General features: G+C 37.6%; 4 protein-coding genes across 6 annotated transcripts; 2 read left to right on the top strand and 2 right to left on the bottom strand.

The window, feature by feature from the left end:
- Positions 1–17: 17 nt before the first annotated feature.
- Positions 18–3988, bottom strand: LOC111801193 (PTI1-like tyrosine-protein kinase 3). 2 transcript variants are annotated; one of them, XM_023685199.1, is made up of 8 exons: positions 3791–3988; positions 1914–2094; positions 1481–1734; positions 1282–1408; positions 923–1196; positions 706–838; positions 536–622; positions 18–454 (listed from the first exon to the last, which is right to left on the bottom strand). In XM_023685199.1, the coding sequence occupies exons 2-8, from the start codon at positions 2008–2010 to the stop codon at positions 323–325; spliced, it is 1104 nt and encodes a 367-aa protein (XP_023540967.1). In that variant the 5' UTR covers positions 2011–2094; positions 3791–3988; the 3' UTR covers positions 18–322. The 2 variants fall into 2 exon arrangements, with proteins under 2 accessions (XP_023540967.1, XP_023540966.1); XM_023685198.1 differs by lacking the exon at positions 3791–3988 and adding an exon at positions 3502–3671.
- Positions 3989–4464: 476 nt separating this feature from the next.
- LOC111800622 lies at positions 4465–9479 on the top strand. The gene is made up of 4 exons (XM_023684401.1): positions 4465–5738; positions 6719–6947; positions 8585–8762; positions 8879–9479. The coding sequence occupies exons 1-4, from the start codon at positions 4517–4519 to the stop codon at positions 9356–9358; spliced, it is 2109 nt and encodes a 702-aa protein (XP_023540169.1). The 5' UTR covers positions 4465–4516; the 3' UTR covers positions 9359–9479.
- Positions 9480–9848: 369 nt separating this feature from the next.
- Positions 9849–12889, top strand: LOC111799806. Its single transcript, XM_023683286.1, has 4 exons — positions 9849–10059; positions 10150–10226; positions 11493–11637; positions 11777–12889. Exons 1-4 carry the CDS (start codon positions 9916–9918, stop codon positions 12488–12490), a joined length of 1080 nt encoding a protein of 359 aa, XP_023539054.1. The 5' UTR covers positions 9849–9915; the 3' UTR covers positions 12491–12889.
- A 1047-nt stretch (positions 12890–13936) lies between these two features.
- Positions 13937–17527, bottom strand: LOC111799791 (vesicle transport protein GOT1-like). Of its 2 annotated transcripts, XM_023683271.1 has the most exons (8): positions 17405–17519; positions 17152–17233; positions 16973–17039; positions 16347–16438; positions 16157–16237; positions 15962–16059; positions 15786–15867; positions 13937–14074 (listed from the first exon to the last, which is right to left on the bottom strand). In XM_023683271.1, exons 3-8 carry the CDS (start codon positions 17001–17003, stop codon positions 14036–14038), a joined length of 423 nt encoding a protein of 140 aa, XP_023539039.1. In that variant the 5' UTR covers positions 17004–17039; positions 17152–17233; positions 17405–17519; the 3' UTR covers positions 13937–14035. The 2 variants fall into 2 exon arrangements, with proteins under 2 accessions (XP_023539039.1, XP_023539038.1); XM_023683270.1 differs by lacking the exon at positions 17152–17233 and having other exon boundaries at positions 17405–17527.
- Positions 17528–17891: the final 364 nt, after the last annotated feature.

The following is a 17891-nucleotide window of genomic DNA, read 5'->3' as shown; positions in this document are numbered from 1 at the left end:
GAGAACAGCATTAAACATGACAAGCTGAAAAGACCAACCCATATCCATTGATATCAAAAGAGTGAGGGGGAAAGTAAATAATAATCATACGTAGTGTTTCCCCCATAGCATCCACTCCCACAGTCTCATACTCCAAAAACGAAATGGAAAAACATTTAGAACTGAGGGCTAAACATGACTCGAGGATCTTCAAGGGAAAACAACAATAATAATTGGAACAAATAATGAATATATGAATTCTTTATGATCACCATGAAACCAAACTTTGCAATGTAGGCTGACATATATCAACAGTGAGGAAGAAAATCGATATCAATTTACTTCAAGGTTCAGGAGACGATGCAGGCATAGGCGTAGGTGGCTTTAGAAGCGGCTGGAGAGCCTTGACGACAATGCTCATGTTCGGCCTGAACTCGGCTTCATATTGCACACACAGTGCTGCCACAGCAGCCAGCTGCAATAACCGTAAAACCAAGTCGATGTCACAATTGTATCTCGTTAGTTAAACTTTGTGAAACGACGTAACGATGTGTACCTTGGCGACTCCTTTAGGTGGATATTCACCCTTCAGCCTTGGATCAACACATTGTTTAACTTTGTCTTCACTTAGCCTTGGAGTAGCCTTAAACAATAAGGAACAGTCATTTTAGAGTTGTGAAATTTAACTAACCGTAAACGAAATGGAAAGCATGCTCGTTTACTCACCCAAGTAACAAGACTCTGCTGCCCGCGAGGCATGGTGTGATCAACGGGTTTCCTCCCAGTCAAAAGCTCGAGTAGAACGACTCCAAAGCTGTAGACATCGCTCTTTTGTGTCAATTGTCCTGTCATAGCATACCTGTGAAAGAGAGAAATACTTTCTCAATCAACAATAGCTACAAGTAAGGAACCATACGAACGAATGAGATTTCGGAAACATTACTCTGGAGCATGGTAGCCAAAAGTTCCTAAAACTCGAGTAGAATGAAGTCGTGCAGCCATGTCCGGAGCTTGGTTAGAAAGGTTAAAGTCTGCAATCTTTGTTTTGTACTCTTCAAAAAGAAGCACATTGCTGGATCTAACATCTCTATGTATGATAGAAGGTTGAACCTTCTCATGCAAGTACTCCAATCCTCTAGCTGCATCGACAGCGATTCTCACACGTTGCATCCAATCGAGCACTGGACCAGGCTGTGCCCCTTGCACTCCCTTTCTACCTGTGTAGAGCACACAACAACTCGTGAAATTGTCTGGCCTACATGAAAACTCAACCAAATGATTGAACTTAATGTTGTGGCATACCGTGCAATACGTCATGTAGAGAACCCATAGTTGCAAACTCATATGCAAGAACACGGAGATTTCCTTCAACGCAGTATCCGTGCAACTCAACAAAATTTTCATGTTTCAACCTTGAGACTGTAGAAACCTGAATAATGTATACAAGATAAGATAGAGTTGTACCGTGCTAAATCTATTTATATCGATATTGTAAACAAACCTGAGTCAAAAAGTCGACACTCGAGTCAGGCTCGGAGGAAACATCCAGCTTCTTTACTGCCACAGTTTTCCCATCGCTTAATCTAGCATAATAAACTCGACCGTAAGACCCTTCACCAATCAATGCCTTGGACCCGAAGTTGTCAGTCTTTTCTTTCAATTCTTCCAGAGACAACGCTGGAACATCTATGGGAGGTGGAGCTTTTGGTGCTTCAGATTTGTGAGAAGCTGGCTCTTTTGAGACCTTTTGGTGACCTAAAAGGCATAAAATGCATAAGACGTATTTAAATCACATAGTAGACGAATCATAAACGAGGCTATAGCTATTAAATCAAGAGTCGTCTCGAACAAGAACAAACTAATGATAACTATGCTTAACATATGGAGGAAATTGATATCTAACAGGCTTCAGAGTAAATAGATTAGACTATTACCACCATCTCCATAACTTCCTGGGCTTTTTAGGTGCTCACTTTCCGCTGATGGGTAGGGTTCTTCAACTTGACAAGCACAACAAAGCCACCTGCGCATTCTATCCCTTTTACTTAGATATAAATCGTCTTTTGATCCAGTATTGTTCAAACGTATGAAGTAACCAGGAGGAGGGGCATGCGCCTGCACGGTAACCAAACGCTCTACAAAATTATTCTATTGCTTTAAACGATAGGAGACGGATTAATAGGAAAACACAAGCAGCAATGATCTATGAAAGATCCTTTTGCTCTTTATTCAAATATAAAGGAGATGAGAATATGCAATTGTAAGAGTCCAAGCCCACCGCTAACAGATATTGTCCTCTTTGGGTTTCCCTTTTGGGCTTCCCCTCAAGGTTTTTAAAACTCGTATGCTAGGAAGAGGTTTCCACACCTTTATAAAGGATGCTTCATTCTCCTCCCCAACCGATGTGAGACCTCACAATCCACCCCCCTTTGAGGTCCAGTGTCCTCGCTGACACTCGTTCCCTTCTCCAATCAATGTGGGACCCCTCAATCCACCCCCTTTTGGGGCACACTGCCTCGTGTCACCTCCTTCCGGGCTCAGCCTTCTCGCTGGCACATCGTCCGATGTTTGCCTCTAATACAATTGTAACAGTTCAAGCCCACCGCTAGTAGATATTGTCCTCTTTGGACTTTCCCTTTTGGGCTTCCCCTCAAGGTTTTTAAAACACGTTTGCTAGGGAGAGGTTTTCACACCTTTATAAAAGATGTTTCGTTCTCCTCCCCAACCAACGTGGGATCTCACAATCCACCCCCTTCAGGGCAGCGTCCTCCCTGGCACTCGTTCCCTTCTCCAATCAATGTGGAAACCCCCAAATTTACCCCCTTTTGGGGCCAACGTCCTTGCTGGCACACTGCCTCGTGGCACTCCCCTTTGAGGCTCAGCCTTCTCGCTGACACATCGCCTGATGTCTGCCTCTGATACAATTTGTAACAATCCAAGCCCACTGCTAGCAGATATTGTCCTCTTTGAGCTCCCCCTAAGGTTTTTAAAACGCTGCTAGGAAGAGGTTTCCACATCTTGCTTCGTTTTCTTTCCCAATTGACGTGGGATCTCACAACAATATTGCAAGAAATGACTCAAAGGAGAAAATGAATTTTTTCATGAAAAATGACAAAAGGGCAAAAAAGGGGCAACGTTCCACAAGATAATGGTTGAAATATACTACGAAGAATTTAAGGATTCATTGATCCTCATATCTTTCAATTCCACCCTATAATGTGATCACATCCTTCTTGAACAACCCAACTTTCAGGCATAGTAAAAGAACAGACAAGTCCATAGACAACCTTCGGTTTATGTCATATTGAAACATAAATTCTTAAAAAACGACATGAAAAAGACAAAAGGAAACATGAAAATGGCAAAATATCCCCTCCCACAATCAATTTAAAAAGAACTTTAATACCTTTTCTGGAACTTATATTACAAAGAGATCATAGAAGATAAGCATACAAATGGAAATATGAGACATTGCATGTAATGAAGGCAATCAAATGGAAGAGAAATTCCAACAATCCTTACCACTAAACCAAAACGATGATGATCTCGACCGTCCATGACCAAATCAAAGAATCAAAACACAAAAACACAAACCCAGATACAGATTGCTAGCTCAGAAACCAAATCAAATCCCAGAAACAGAAAGGAAAAGAAAACGAACAAATCACTCACAACCCAACAAATAAAAGAAGGCTGTAAGAGAAAAATCAAAAGCGAAATAGAAAAAAGAGAGAGAAATGGTAATAAAAGGGAAAAGGAAGGCGATAAAAGAAGAAGAGATGGAGAGGCGAGTTTAGAGGAAGAGGATTACCTTCTGGTTAGAGCCTCTCCTGGGCTCCGGGAAGAAAAAGGGGAAGAATAAAGGAAAAGACAGGGTGGAATTGGAGGAGGAGTGGTGGGTTCGGGTTTGGTTTCGTTGGGTCTTCCTTCACTTTTGGCTTTTCGGTACTCGTTCGGAGCAAACGCAATGAGCGGATGACAGAGAAGCAAACGCGGAGGCGACGGTGCACACCTTTTCTTTTACGTTCTTCTTTATTACATTAAATTAATACAAATATTTTTTTTTTAACTTTTTAATTTTTTTTAAAAATACCCTAATTCTTAGTAATATATTTAAGAAATATTCATAAAAATTAAAAAATTAAATTAAATGGATGGAAACTTTCTATCTCCGTCTCATCGATTATCTCTAAATTTTTTAATAATATTTTTAAAATGCAGTACTAACAATTTTTTACATTAATATTTTTTAATTAATAATTTCTTGAAATATGATTATAAAATTTATTATATAGTTTGCATAATTTAAAGCATTATACTTTTTTTTTACATTAATATTTTGAAAAATAAATGATAAAATGAATAAAAGCTAAAAATAAAATAATTAAAATAGACATGTTTAATAAATAAATAAATAAATGGATAGCAAAAATTGAAAAATCCGCTATATATATATATATATATATGCGTTAAACCCCATTTTTTTTTTCATTTACTCTCGGTGGCGCCCCTAAAGCCCTTGTGCTTTCTTCCAGCAATGGCGAATGGGTTAAGTTCCGGCGATGGTGATGGGTTCAGTCGAAAATTCTCTGCCTCTGAGGACCACGCACGATCTCCTTTTCATCCGGACGAGATGAAGTTTCCTTTGATCGTCTCGAATCCAAGCCTGCAGTGTGAAGTTAGGATGAACAGTTCGAGTTCTGCTTCTCCAGAAGAGAACGCAGAAACTTCTGTTGAAAAGATGGTTGTCTGCGATTGGATTTCTGAGTCTTCTGAAAATGGAGGAAACATGGGAAGTCTGGTGGACGAGACTCGGATTCTTGATGTGGAGCTCGGAGAAGAATCTTTCAAGGTGGATGCTGTCCATGATTTTGAAATGATAGGTGCCGTGGAAGATGGGAATCAAGAAGTTGCGATGGATGAAGTAGAAGCGAAAGATTTTGTAACAATTAGGGTTCCGAGTTTTGATGGAAATCAAGATTGTGCGAAGAAAGAAATTGTTCAAGAAGTTCAGTTTTCTACTGCTATGGAAGCCGACAGCAAAGAAGCCTTTGAGCGAACCGAGGAATTGTTGAGGAAAGAAGCTGATACTGAGAGCATTCTGGAGATGAAAAAGAAATTACTATTGGAAGAACTTGAAGCCATGTTGGTTCCTGGAGAAGAGATTCATCTAGAAAAGGATAATTGCGGCAAAACGATGCTTGTTGATGAGGAGAAGATTTCTGGTCAGCAAAATGATTCCGAGAACACGAACGTTCTTAGACAAAGCCATTTATCTCTCGGAAATTCATTGAAGATTGAAGTAATAGACGAAACTGCATTAGTTGAACCGGTTCATGTTTCCAAAATTGGAAATGGAGAAGAAATTGACATAAGTTGTCCAACAAGGTCAATGCAGATCAATGTGAGCAAATCCCATGAACCTGAAAGAGTGGGGAAAAAGGCTAGAAGATCGAGGAGGAGAACGAGGGAAGCGAAGATCTCAGAGGTGCATTGGAATCTGGGGAATGTGAATGAACTTGATAAGAAAAATGCTGAAGGAAGTAAGATAGTGTACTCAAGGAAGGATATGGAAGCACTGAGGTTTGTAAATGTTTCAGAACAGAGTAGATTGTGGGAAGCTATATGCAAGGAACTTATGCCCGTTGTGGCAAGGGAATACAGTAGCTTAACAAGCTCTAATTACCCAATGAAGACAGGCTCCACCTCTGGTCCTAGGCAGCATTTCGAGAAGGGAGAAGAAGCCTCTTCATTTATAAGTAAGTATTTCTATTTGTTTTGCTTATGAAGTTTGCTTCTGATGGGCTGACTGTTACCAAGGCTTTAGAAAGCTTAAATTGTCTGACTATTTGCCTGCTAAATGATCTTTTGCTTATGAAGTCTGGTTATGAAAGGTTGCTTATGATGCTAAAATATGGTTAATGTTTGCAAGGTGCCTATGAATGCCTATGAATAAATTATTTTTATAACTTATTCGTCTGCAAATTGTGCCATTCTTTTTCTTTTTTACGTTGATTTTGTGAAGTACTTTCTAGTTTCTTGAGGAATTTGAACACCAAATTGTTCAAATTGTTTTGAGTTGAGGAATTTTTGGTGTTCAAATTGAAAATTTTGAACACCAAATTGTTTGCATTACCAGTTTTTGAGTTAATTCCTTGAATACAAATGCTCTCGATTGGATATTGCCAAAAAAAAAATCTCATAAACCCATTTTGACTTTCCCATATTTCCAGAAGATAATTTATTATAAGCTTGAATCAACTGAGCTTCATAATTATAGTTATGGGTTTTGGTTTTGATTGTGTCATTTTGATGGTTTCAATTTCTCTTGTGCACAGGTGTTGTTGCTGCAAGGGGAAGATGGAATCATATGAATATTTTTGTGCATTGAAGAATGGCCTAAATCAATCGAACTAAAGACCTTATGTGCATCAAAATCAACTTGTTTGTGTAATAGGTGTTCTTGTTTGTACTAATATATAGATTACATGAAATTTCTTTTCTTTTTTGTCTAGAAATGATTACAGTCACATTCTTTTGTACATGATACAAACTCATCAGTATGGTACTGAATGATATGAAAGTAATTCAACCTTTTCTTTTTTACTTGTTTGTGTGTATGACTTTGTTTTCTCTGTTTATTTAAACTGAAATCAAAACCATACAAATTATTTCTGGGGTGGAACATGATGTTTAAATATGTTCATAAGATTACTAACGTTTTGTGGCGACTTAACAGGGGATGGCTGTTCAGAAAGCTTGGATGCTGAGATAGAGGACATGGAAGGTGATAATGAAATTACGAATGTTGAATTCCCGAAACCCTCTTGCTGTCTTAGTGTCAGTGAAGATAGTGAAGATGATAAATACTACAACAGTATACAGAGACCTGCCTTTCTGGTGGAGGGAGAGCCCAATTTTGATTCAGGACCTCCAGAAGATGGATTAGAATATCTTAGACGTGTCAGGTATGTTTTTACATGTCAATGTTATTACTTGCATCTTGCTAATGATTTATGTAACTCATTTGCGTTTCTTTCTCCCCACGTTTTATTTTGAAATGCGAGGAAGATATAGTGTTTAGAAACTAATGAGATAATAAAAAATGAAGGACATGGAGGAATTTTTTTAAGAGATTGTTTAAAGATATAGGCTTTTGGGATTGTGTACCGTTTAATTGTGAGAGTCCCACATTGGTTGGAGAGGAGAACGGAACACCCTTTATAAGGGTGTGAAAACCTTTCCCTAGCAGACACATTTTAAAGCCTTTAGGAGAAGCTCGAAAGGGAAAACCCAAAGAGGACAATATCTGCTAGCGTGGGCCTGGGTTATTACAAATGGTATTGAGCCAGACACTGAACTATGTGCCAGCGAGGAGGTTGTTCTCCGAAGGGGGGTAGACATGAGGCGGTGTGCCAGTAAGGATGCTGGGCTTTGAAGGGGGGTGGATTTGGTAGTGGTCCCACATCGATTGGAGAAAGGAACAAGTGCCAGCAAGGACGCTGGGCCCCGAAGAAGGGTGGATTGTGAGAGTCCCACATTGGTTGGGGAGGAGAACGAAACACCCTTTATAAGGGTGTAGAAACCTTTCCTTAGCAGACGCGTTTTAAAGCCTTGAGGGGAAGTCCAAAAGGGAAAGCCCAAAAAGGACAATATCTGCTAGCGGTGGGCCTGGGTCATTACAAGGTGGGCTTGGATCCAAAAGGGATAGCCCAAAGGGAATGCTTCGTGGTGGTATCATAGCTTAGCAAATTCTCTTGTAACTACCCTTTCTCTTTGATTCTTAATGATTGGAAGGCCTTTTGTACGTAGCTAAAGGTGGGGTTCTTTCTTCTTCAGCTGTTAGGCTGTCTTTCCTTTCCTTTCTCTTGAATATATTCTGTTGGTTTCTTGTATAAAAAAAAAAAAAAAAAAAAATAAAGGTTTTTGGGTAATAAATTTCGTATTTCTTGAGAAAAACTAATATGGGCCCTATGGGCTTGCCTTTGAAAACATTATTACATCTTTGAATCATCAAAAATGATATAGTTGATTAAGGTGGTAGAGATCATTTTTCTCTGAAGGTGTGAGGATGTTTATATATGAAAATGAAGTTTTCTATAGTATTCCTGTGTATTTCTTGTCCTTCATGTGTGTTAAAAAACGAAGTAAAAAAAATTATTTGATGAAGAGTCTGGTAGCTGTAAACACCAACTTCCGAGTTGGTTTGATAATTGCGTGGCTAGTTGGATTGAATGAGAAGTGAGCAGAGAGAATTCGACTCGAGGTTCTTGTTAGGAGGGAAGATACAAGTCGGGTGGGTCGCTGAAATAGATTAGGAAAGGCAAGTCGGGGAGAGGTTCTCGTCTTTCTTCCATTTCCCCATTCATGGATGATCCCACCAAGCTGATAGTCCTTGTTACGTGTGTGATTATTTCGTATTGTCTTTTCATATTCGCAAGTGTCCAAACTAGCTTGTGGCCACTTCGACTAATCTCACGAGACTACCGTCTATTCTTGCTATATTTGGTTATGTGTGTGGGCCGAACATTTCTACTAATTCTTTAATTCTAGTCAGTAAGAGGCATGATTACTCTAAAATGTTTATCAATCTAAACCTTGTTAGGTGGGAAGCATCCCATATTCCAAATGTGGCGGTGGCTAAAGTTGATAGAAGTAATTTTAAGAAAGAGCGAAGTGTTTATATGCCAGTGATTCCTGCCATTGCCAATTGCCCCCAGAATTTACTGCCTTCAAAAGAGTGGGAGGATGCATTTCTTGCTGATTTTTCTAAGCTGCGTCAGGTATTTACATCTTACCCTTATCAATGTTTCAAAAGAAATTGCCCATGAATGCCCATCATCAAGAAATTGTACTGCTTATATGAATTTCTGGACCCCGTTTCCTGTTGTCGTGTCAGGTTCTGTCGTGCCCCGAGGGACTTATGCAGTCTGATTTCATCTTCCATGAAAAGATCGATTCTGTGAGTCCAGACTCGATCGATCAGCCGAGCGTTATCTTGCCTGCCAATGACATCGACTCGCAGCCACCCGAGGAACCAAATGCCAGCACTTCTTCAAAGGAAAACAGTGGCAACAACTATCCATCTTTATCAGCAATTTCAAAGATGAACTCAGTGTTTCGGGTTTCTTCGTTGAGGAAACGTATAAACTCGTTAGAAACACAAACAACACTGTCGAGGACGGACTGTCTTTGGCTGTTTGCATTAAGTGCAGCAGTTGATACTCCTCTGGATGCAGATACTTGTGCTTCTTTCAGGAGTCTGCTTCGGAAATGTGCCAGTTTGCGGGCCGAGAAGTCGGAGCTCGACGACGAGGTGATAATGCTCAATATTCTAGCCACCATTTCAGGAAGATACTTCGGACAGTCGGAAAATTGAAGCTGTGGTGAAGTTAATAGTATCGCTTAGGAGGATAAACGTAGATGACTCTGAATGTTCCTTTTGTTTTGTAAGAGATTCATACATTCATATATACATACATATATTTGATAATTTATAATTTAGTGGAACAATTAACTTATAAATTGATGGTTTTTAATGAGTAAATTTATGTTTTTTTTTTTTTTAAATAATTAGAGCCTTTACTAAAATTTAAATGTGACAAGTGACATAATATTTGTATTATGACATTTTTATTTTAATATATTAGTTCAGCTTTTAAAATGGTTTTTTATGTATGGGATTTATTAACTATAAAATTTTAAAAAAATTGTAACTAATTACAAAATAATAATTTTTATAATAATTTAATTTATAAAAAATTAGCTTATAAACTAATTTTATTTTTTAAAATTTATATTATTTTAATTTGGCTAAAAATTCATGGAGAGAGAAAAAGAAAATTAAAGTTTTCAAAATAATAATAATAATAATAATAAAAATGAGGCGAAACCAAAAATGGCAATTCTTCCTCGTCTTCCCGCCCGTCGGCCACCATGGTGAGAACGCGATGCAAGTCCGCCGCTGCCACTCCCCACTCTATCCCCTTCAAGACCGACCGGCCGCCGATCGCCACCGCCATTACGCCGAAAACACCGCTTAGTTGTTCTACATCTATCATTCCTTCCTCACTCAAATCAGTACGTTTTAGTTGACTTCTCCCTCAGTCGAACACTTTCTCATGTTTGATGATTTGTTTTCTGATTTTCTGTGTGTTCCTTCTCTCTTAGGTTTTTCTGTACGATTGGTGGCTCACAAAGGTTGATGATGGCGAGGGCTTGGCTGTCGGAGGGTTTGCTTCCAGAGAGTAAGACATTGCTTCCCCTAACTCTTTCATTTCAGCTTCGTATTCGTTTTCGTTGTTCTTCGGGAAATGCGTGGTATCTAATGAGATATAGTTAAGGCCATGCCATAATTGAGTGACTGAATATCGTTGCTAAAGATAATCTGTATCTATATTCCCTGGTTTATCTGTATTCTAAAATTTTATATTGATGTTAATTTGAGAGGAATTATACTATGACTTGGTGAAGTTTTGAAATTGATTGAAAACTAGATAATGAATTGGTGAAGATTTAAGACACTATTTCATTTTTCTCTAAGATTAATAGTTTGATGTTATTTATTTACCTCAATTGTTAATACTGGAAGCCATCCATGAAAAGTCTGGCATTGTAGAAAGGAGGAGTGAAACCTTAAGTTTAGAAGATTACTCAGGAAAAACATGTGCTATCGTGCTAGAATGGAGTCCTCTTCCATCCTTTACTTATTGGTTCCTCGCCATCATACAATCTGGAATTATAAGCCTCCTGACTTGGTGGTTGCTTGCAGTTTAAAGTTAAACATTCAGACAAGACATTGAGATATCATGTTATCTCCTTGTTGGTATGTTTTATGGGAGAAGAGCTGATCATAATTTTATGAGCTATTAGTTAGCCACAAATTTGTGGGGAAGGTCTTTGGTGTTTTTGGTTTCCAATTGGCATAAAATCATCAACGGATGTTGGTATCCTGCCCATAAAAAATATCCATCTGCTTTCAGGTTTCCTCTTACGAACATGGACCCAAAATTAATTCTTTGAGAAGGGAAATGATTAAAGATATTAATAAAACCACCATGGGTGATAAAGGGCTTAACGGGAATGAGTCCAAGCTATGGTGCCCACATACCTAGAATTGAATATGTTATTAGTTATCTTGACAACCAAATATAGTAGAATCAGACCGTTGTCTCGTGAAGTCAGTCGAAGTGCAAGCAAATGTAGACTTAGACACTCACGTGTATAAAAATAAAATAAAATAAAATTTGCCGAAGGAGCAGAAGTGAAACCCTTCACTTGTCATGAATACTCTTTTTTTTCCAAGACTGAGGAATTTAATTAATGATTGACCTTCCTTTCATTGTTCTGATTGTGTTAAAAGATAGTAGTTTTCATTATCTCGTACATTCGGATCGTATCTGTGCTGTTTCTTCTTCATTATTTTGTATACATGGTTTATTGCACCTCTGTTCTCTTTCGATTATGGGGATTAATGCTCTGTATTCAAAGATTTTTCCGATTCATTATTGCAGAGGTGCTGGGGTTAGAGTATTTTATTCTGCAGCGATTTCTAAGAGACATGAAGCCAGCATTCTCGAGGCAATAGATGGCATTGTCATTACTGTCAGTGGCTTCATAAATAGATCACGAACGCTTGAAAATGGCTTTCCTCCGAAGGTATGTACGCAGACCATTGTTCTTATTTCTCCCAACTTTATGTTCTTGACCCGTTACTGATGGCTGAACATATAAACATATCCTGCCCTCCTGAATATTCTTGAAACTTAGGAAAATTAACGATATACAACTTGAGCAGGTGTACAATCATTTCCTTCTTGGTTTTCCCTTCAATTGGAAAGACTATATGGGTTCTAGTTCGGATAAAAAATCCCAGTTCAAGTGTATTAAAGGAAGTACTTCTCATCCTGACCATCCAGGTAGAAGCCATGATTTTGAAGCTGATTTAGACAATCTTGCAGTTACTAGGTTGCGAGATCTCTTTTTGTCCTCCTGTGAAAAATCTAGTCATGGCCTCTTTATGACGAACCGAAATTCAAGTCGTAGTCCAACAAAAAAATTTGAATCTGGACTAGAAACCCTGAAAGGAAGACCTCAACGAGTGAATTCCTATCAATACGTTGACGAGCAAGGTTTCCGGGATGAGAGGAAGTATAGTGATGTAAAGGATCCATTGCACAGTAGTCAAGAAACTGATTCTACGGTGGAAATTGAACCCCAGAATCTAGGAAGCAGAAGTGTTTGCACAAGAAGCATGACCAAGTTGAAAAATTCTAGTAACAGAAGTAAAGAGAGGCTCATATCAGACTCTCACAAGAGAAAAAAGGACCAGGAGAGTAACCCTTCATGTGAAAACTCTGGAAAGAGAACTGGACCAAGAGTTAAAAGTAGCTCAAATTATAAGTCAACAACCGATTTTACTTTTAGATTTGAAAAGGAAGTTGATGCAATCACAGATAAACCTGAGAGTAGAAGATCAAGTCTTAGGCTAAGGAACCAAAAGCGTCGATAGGTGTGGTATACTCCCAAGTTTTTGTGCAATGTTGGTATCCATTCCCTTAAAGATTGGTATTCAAATCAAGTATCCATTCCCTCACAATCTGATCTCAAATCGACTTCGACAGTTTTTTTTTTTTTTGTTCTTTTTTTCTTCAATTTGATTGATAAGATTAGGAAAAATGGACATCTTCCCACAGTTGTAGATATTTTTGTTTCTTATTGTTGTGTACGTATATGTTGTCAGTGTATGTTTATGGTACAAGCATCAGATTGCTCGCTGGAGGGTTGTGTATTATTTCTATGTACAAAGAAAGATGACAATCTCCTTTGGAGAAACAATAGGTTATTTTGGCTTTTGGGAAGGCATCTATGATCCTTCTAAAATTATGTGGAAGAGCTTTCTTGCTTTGAATTTCTCTCCCCTTTTAGTTTTCCTCTAATTGATTTGTGTGAAGACGAAATTTACTGTGTGTGGATGATGTGTTCAGGATCTGCCAGGACACCATATGGATGATGCTATCTAAATTGGCATGAACCACCTTGTCGACAATTCTGTTTGAATTTAAAAGATTTATTGATAAAGAAGTAAATGTAAATATATATAAGGAAAATAATCGAATTGAAAATTTGAAGATTCTCTTGCCAACCAGTGACATTGGGTCCAGTTTGTGATCATAATATCTTGAGAAAATGAAAGGCGTTTGGCTCGGACTTGAGACTAACAACCAACAAAATTGGCTAAATGTTATTTGGTAATGTAGTTACATCGATTTGGTCAATTTGATCTCAGGTTTTGAATGTAATATTTCTAGATCTCGCTTGATCTCAGGTTTTTGAATGTAATATTTTCAGGTCAAGGTAAAGTCGATTGATATCTAAGCAGAGTATTATTTGAGTGGTACTCTTGCTCAACACTCCTTAGTGCTTAAGTTAGTACCTCTTCGAGAAGTATGCCTTCAATATTGTTGTAGAACTACAAATAGGGTATTTTCCCTTTTCGCACACTCCTCGTATACATAGAAAGATAAAAGAAAGCTGATTCTATTCAAATTAAACCAATCTTTTCTTTCTTTCTTTCTTTTTTTTTTTTTTTTTTTTTTTTNAACTCAAAAATCAAAATGAACTAGTCTGTTGATGAAAAAAAATATCCCAATCCAAACCGAAAGCTATTTTGACCAAACCGCAAATGGTAATAATTTTCTCAAGCTCCCAAATTGAAATTATATGAAGTCTTAAGTCAAGAATTAATTCTCGTTCCAAATTTTGAATAAAGAATTGGATGACCATCCAAGACAAGGACTACACACACATGCATGCATCAATCCCTGCCTCCGAACATATTGGGGAAAAAGATGCAAATTGGTAACCCATAAAAATTTGGCTCAATTTTTTTCATGTGAATACCAAAAAAAAAAAAAAAAAAAAAAAAAAAAAAAAAAAAAAAAAAAAAAAAAAANGTAGTTTCTACTCTCGCCACCTGAACAAAAAACTAGGACTCCAACCAAGAGTGGTTTACAACTTACAATTTCACCTACCAACAGATTTATAACTTCCCTGCTCAAACCGGTACACGTCTACCCCGGTATTTGTCGAAGAACTGTAACAGAAAAAAAAAACACATAAATCTGCAGTCCAGAAGAATGCACGTGTACTCCGAATTCAAACAATCTAACAAAACTTTCTGGTCTGGACACCTGCAGATTAACTAGTCCATGAAAGTAAATACAAATGCAAACTAAGAATTTAGACTAGCATGATGTAAACTAAGATGTTATCATATAGCATTTGGTATCATTTCAGACACCAGGGAAAAACTATTAGCCATGTTGAGACTCATCGAAACTTGGCTAGAACTTCATTATGATAAGGAAATAATATATAACCATCATCACCTAAACATAAACTCCCCCCAGGGGTAGACATACACATATAACATCAACAAAACTCTCTCCTAACTACTCTTGGCGATTCACGGAAGGTATGACACTACCAATCTATGATCCGATCAAAATTTGGGACTTATGAGGTCCATTTGAAAACAAATTTTCAACCCAATAAATATGGTCTCCATTTAATCCAAGTCAACACTATGGCTATTATTTCGTCCTCGTTAATTGCCTTGTGCCTATATATTAGAGAAGGAAGAATCGGACTCAAGAAAAACACTGGCCTTTTGATCCAGCATTAACAGTGCCTCAATGCTGACTGTCTTCAGCTTCTCGTAAGCATCTCACCTTGCATCCTTCCATGAGATGCTGCTCTTCTTGAGTTGCCTCAACGACATGACAATTATGCCATGATTGGCTATGAATTTTCAATACTAGCTTGTTTTCCTAGTTGTTGGTAAGTCTCATGTTTTCCATCAATGATGTTACACAAAAAAAATGCATCTGGCTCAGGACATAATGCAGCAATCTTTAGTTTCTCTTATTTGTGTAATCTATTGACAATGAAACATTGTACTACTTGACACAAGCATTTGGATCTCACATATATCAAAATCCCCAGCATCCAAACTTGTGTCTCAAATTACTGACCATCTGATCAGTCGCACTTCTAAACTAGCACTTGTAATGTAGACCTCGGGCATCCTCACAAATATTTCCAGGATTTGAAGCTTCTAATGATTGCCATATTGTCTTTAGTTGCTTCACCCATGTTTTCATTGCCTTACCCAATGATTTATTCAACTCCTTCGTAACAGTAGTAAGTTTATGCTTAATAATGGTCTGATGCCAACAGTTTTCAACTCTACTACTTCTAGTCCCATCTCCATCTTTTTAATCTGACCATTCCTAAAACTTCACTGTTCTGACGACCTTACTTGAACTGGATTTGTCTATAGATTGTACAACTGTGTCCTTGAGTTCTAAGAATTTCACTTCATTGTTCTGATGCCAATATGATATAAACTAGAAAAATTCCATACTGAAAACCCAAAGATACAAAGTTGAGGTACTTTGAGAGACCACAGTGCTCTCCATACACTAGATTCCAAATTTCCACATTCCTAATACCCCCACCTTACTCATGGCCTATAAATTCCCCCTCCCCCCAAATTTCTCTCATTCAACCACATTATTCCCGAACTCATCCTCCACCTATTAGCTTTGCAGCAGAGATGACCCGTGCAAATTTCCTACTATGCTTTTCTCACAATATATTATAATGTAACTCCAATAAAATAACGTGACTGCATATGAAACAATTAATATTAAAAAAGGCTCCATGAAGGGGAAACATAATCAGCAGATCAAAAGATCCAAACAACTGATAAAAAAAAACTACTAAAAGAAGTATGAACCAACCGATCTGACATATGGTTGCTGAAATAACCATCCAAGAACTGGAATTTTCTGAAGAAAGACTGCCAATGTTGGCCAGAAGCCACTGCACAGTATAATTTATCAACATTCAGCACAGCCCAATATTAGAAAGACATATACAGACAAATTGAAATTGTAGCCACATGGTTCCAACAAACCTGAAAAGAACAACAAAACCATACGCTTCCAATATCATGCCAATGATTGGCCATCCTATGATAACAAAGAAGAACCCTAAACCAAAAGAAATTGTTCCCTGCACAATTAATGAATAGCATATTGTCATGAAAAAAAAAATGCATGCACGATAAAGGACGAGTATGAGGAAAAGAGTATCTATCTCTGGCACTGACCTTAAAATTTTGACGTTTCATAAAGAATTGCATGGTTGACTTGAGTCCAATGGTGAGAGTTACTCCTGAGAAGAACAGGATCTGATTCAGCGAATCAGAAAAGTGGTAGTGTTAAGAGTTTACATTGAAATGAAACAAGCATTATAAATCTTTTTACTTGGGTCGAGAAAAATATAAATTTTACACTTACATTTCCCATGGCAAGTAATCCCTTGTCAAAGAAGAATACAATTCCCAGGAATGAGAAAAATATCCCAAATCCTGTCAGTCCTAGGCCAATCTCTGCTCATTTGAAAATTTCCTCGTTAATGCCATTACAAATTAACAATTCCATATAAGAGACAAAACAATTAGAAAAGACCACACAGCTTCACTCCTATATGCGTGAATATTGCCAAAGTAGACACGCAAAAATCAACTAAATACGTAGCATTGAGAATATGTGTGAAAGCAATCTATGACTTAATAGGATAAAAATGTCTATAAATGGTGTCTAGCCACTAAACTTAGTTAAAGACCAAAAATTCCATTTCAACACATTTTCGGTTCCAAGAAAGCAAATACAGACGAGAAGCAACAATACTAGATTAAGTGATCGAAAACTCCATCGCATGGCCATTGCCAACGCCGGATTCCCCATATTCAAACCTATGACCAACAGAACACTCATTCCAAACATTCTAATTACCAAACTACAAACAGAATAAAACGATAATACTGTAATAGTCAAGTGGCCTAAACCAATAGCTAATTACTTGAAAGGAGAAACCGATCCACTTTACAGGATAGTCCATCGGCAAGAAATAGTAAACTTACTCTTGCGATCATTCATTTCAAAGGAAACCATATCTACTGACAATTGAAATTCACCTCCCTGCCTTCACTGCATAATTTCAAAACGAAATCAAGAAGAAACAGGCCGATCAGATCAGCAAAGCAACTTCAATCAACAAAAATCCTAGGGTTAGCGCAGCAAAAATTGAGAAAAGTCATACAAGATCCAGATGAAGTTCCATCAATGAATCAATCAACCAGAACAACAAATAACAAGGTTTCGAGAACAAATCTAATAAAAACCTGGAACATAACAAAGAGACAGAGATTTACATCAATTAAATCAGTATGAGCATAAGAGAGAGCAGCAAATTGCAGGCGATTATTGTTGTTATGCAATGAAAACAGCAGAATTAAAGGAATACGAATGCATAACGAAGAGTTAGAGTAATGAAAGGAGAAAGAGAGAAGAACCTGAGAGTGCAGACAGAAATGGCTGAACTCAACACGAAGAGAAGAGCAATTCAGGGACGTGCCACTGGCTAGATGCATTCCGCTATTCCGCGCGCGCGCACACACATATAGGTACCTAAACATCGACCTCTAACATAATTTTGCTTTAAAAATGGACGAAAATAAAATCTATTTTAATTAAATTATTTATTAGATAATAAAATAATCCACAATTCAAAATTACTGTGGAAAAAGCTCGAGCCTACTTACAAAATGTCATAATAGAAACGGATCCGTTTCAAGTTAGGTATTTCATAGTTTTCACCATAGTCACCTTCCAGTAATTGGTCGTGATTTACCCAATTGTTTATTCGTAATTACCACCATACAGTTCACTATGAGGTGATGAAATAGTCGTGCATACGAGTAGCTGTTCATTAAAGTTCCTTAATTTTGATTATGTTTATCGGGTATTTTTAATACTCACCTTACTCCGTAGTGACAAACT

The sequence above is a fragment of the Cucurbita pepo genome, chromosome LG08 (assembly GCF_002806865.2).
Source record: "Cucurbita pepo subsp. pepo cultivar mu-cu-16 chromosome LG08, ASM280686v2, whole genome shotgun sequence".
In the NCBI taxonomy this organism is placed as follows: domain Eukaryota; kingdom Viridiplantae; phylum Streptophyta; class Magnoliopsida; order Cucurbitales; family Cucurbitaceae; genus Cucurbita; species Cucurbita pepo.
This window is presented reverse-complemented; position numbering and strand designations above follow the sequence as displayed.

What these genes read in the sequence shown, in the direction of transcription:
- LOC111801193 (XM_023685198.1), bottom strand. Translation starts at nt 3,537, where the DNA reads ATGGACGGTCGAGATCATCATCGTTTTGGTTTAGTG. An exon ending in GTGTCGACTTTTTGACTCAG is followed by an intron (nt 1,409 to 1,480) that starts GTTTGTTTACAA and finishes TACATTATTCAG; the next exon opens with GTTTCTACAGTCTCAAGGTT. An exon ending in TTTGGCTACCATGCTCCAGA is followed by an intron (nt 839 to 922) that starts GTAATGTTTCCG and finishes TCTCTTTCACAG; the next exon opens with GTATGCTATGACAGGACAAT.
- LOC111800622 (XM_023684401.1), top strand. Translation starts at nt 4,517, where the DNA reads ATGGCGAATGGGTTAAGTTCCGGCGATGGTGATGGGTTCAGTCGAAAA. An exon ending in AGAAGCCTCTTCATTTATAA is followed by an intron (nt 5,739 to 6,718) that starts GTAAGTATTTCT and finishes GCGACTTAACAG; the next exon opens with GGGATGGCTGTTCAGAAAGC. An exon ending in ATTTTTCTAAGCTGCGTCAG is followed by an intron (nt 8,763 to 8,878) that starts GTATTTACATCT and finishes TTGTCGTGTCAG; the next exon opens with GTTCTGTCGTGCCCCGAGGG.
- LOC111799806 (XM_023683286.1), top strand. Translation starts at nt 9,916, where the DNA reads ATGGTGAGAACGCGATGCAAGTCCGCCGCTGCCACTCCCCACTCTATC. An exon ending in GGAGGGTTTGCTTCCAGAGA is followed by an intron (nt 10,227 to 11,492) that starts GTAAGACATTGC and finishes TCATTATTGCAG; the next exon opens with AGGTGCTGGGGTTAGAGTAT. An exon ending in AAAATGGCTTTCCTCCGAAG is followed by an intron (nt 11,638 to 11,776) that starts GTATGTACGCAG and finishes CAACTTGAGCAG; the next exon opens with GTGTACAATCATTTCCTTCT.
- LOC111799791 (XM_023683270.1), bottom strand. Translation starts at nt 17,003, where the DNA reads ATGGTTTCCTTTGAAATGAATGATCGCAAGA. An exon ending in TGAAACGTCAAAATTTTAAG is followed by an intron (nt 16,060 to 16,156) that starts GTCAGTGCCAGA and finishes TTAATTGTGCAG; the next exon opens with GGAACAATTTCTTTTGGTTT. An exon ending in AGCAACCATATGTCAGATCG is followed by an intron (nt 14,075 to 15,785) that starts GTTGGTTCATAC and finishes TTTCTGTTACAG; the next exon opens with TTCTTCGACAAATACCGGGG.